Consider the following 767-nt stretch of genomic DNA (forward strand, 5'->3'; position numbering starts at 1 on the left):
TATTTGTATATATAGATGCCTATTTATCTATATATATATATGTTTATGTATGTATATATGTAAATATATGTAAATATATATATATATATATATATATTGTGTGTGTGTGTGTGTTTGTGTGTGTGCGTGTGTGAGTGCGCACACGTATATACATCATACACGCCACACACTCTGATCGGTGATGAGGTTCTCCATATCCAAATTGCAAGGCGTCACCGCCAGGGGATGGTTGATGGCAATATTGCTGAGGTTCCGAATCGCCGCGAATCGCAGCGTAGCCTTGGGCGAGGAAAGGAACAACTGCAATACGCTGATAGCCGGTTGTAGCTCACGCGCAGTCACATCTGGGAGGTTGCAGATGGCGCGAGCGGCCTCGTAGATGACCATCTCACTCTTGTGGCGCAGGCTGATCTCCAGGTAGTCGTAAAAGGTCCTGTGTACGCGGGGTGTGTTTATGTATGATAGTTATAATCCTGTATTTACATGTGTGTATGTAGGTATATGTATGTCACGTAGATCACTATGTCACGTAGATCACCGACTCCTTCTTGTGACGCAGACTGATATCCGAGCAGTTTCAGACTTATGGGTGGCGAGTATGCGTATTACATATATAGTAGATTTATAGCAAAACGGAGTTAGTGTTATATAATAAGATTTACTTTCATATATCTAAAGACATAGGATAGGGAGTGAGTGTACATGTCATATATAAATATATATATATATATATGTATGTATATATTTGTATATATATAAATATATAA

The 767-nt window shown here is 39.0% G+C and overlaps 1 protein-coding gene across 1 annotated transcript; it reads right to left on the reverse strand.

The window, feature by feature from the left end:
* Positions 1-153: 153 nt before the first annotated feature.
* On the reverse strand, positions 154-420 carry SARC_17779 (hypothetical protein; the record flags this gene model as incomplete). The annotated part of the gene is made up of 1 exon (XM_014288133.1): positions 154-420. Exon 1 carries the CDS (start codon positions 385-387, stop codon positions 154-156), a length of 234 nt encoding a protein of 77 aa, XP_014143608.1. The 5' UTR covers positions 388-420.
* Positions 421-767: the final 347 nt, after the last annotated feature.

This window comes from Sphaeroforma arctica (genome assembly GCF_001186125.1).
Source record: "Sphaeroforma arctica JP610 unplaced genomic scaffold supercont1.12057, whole genome shotgun sequence".
Lineage (NCBI taxonomy): Eukaryota > Ichthyosporea > Ichthyophonida > Sphaeroforma > Sphaeroforma arctica.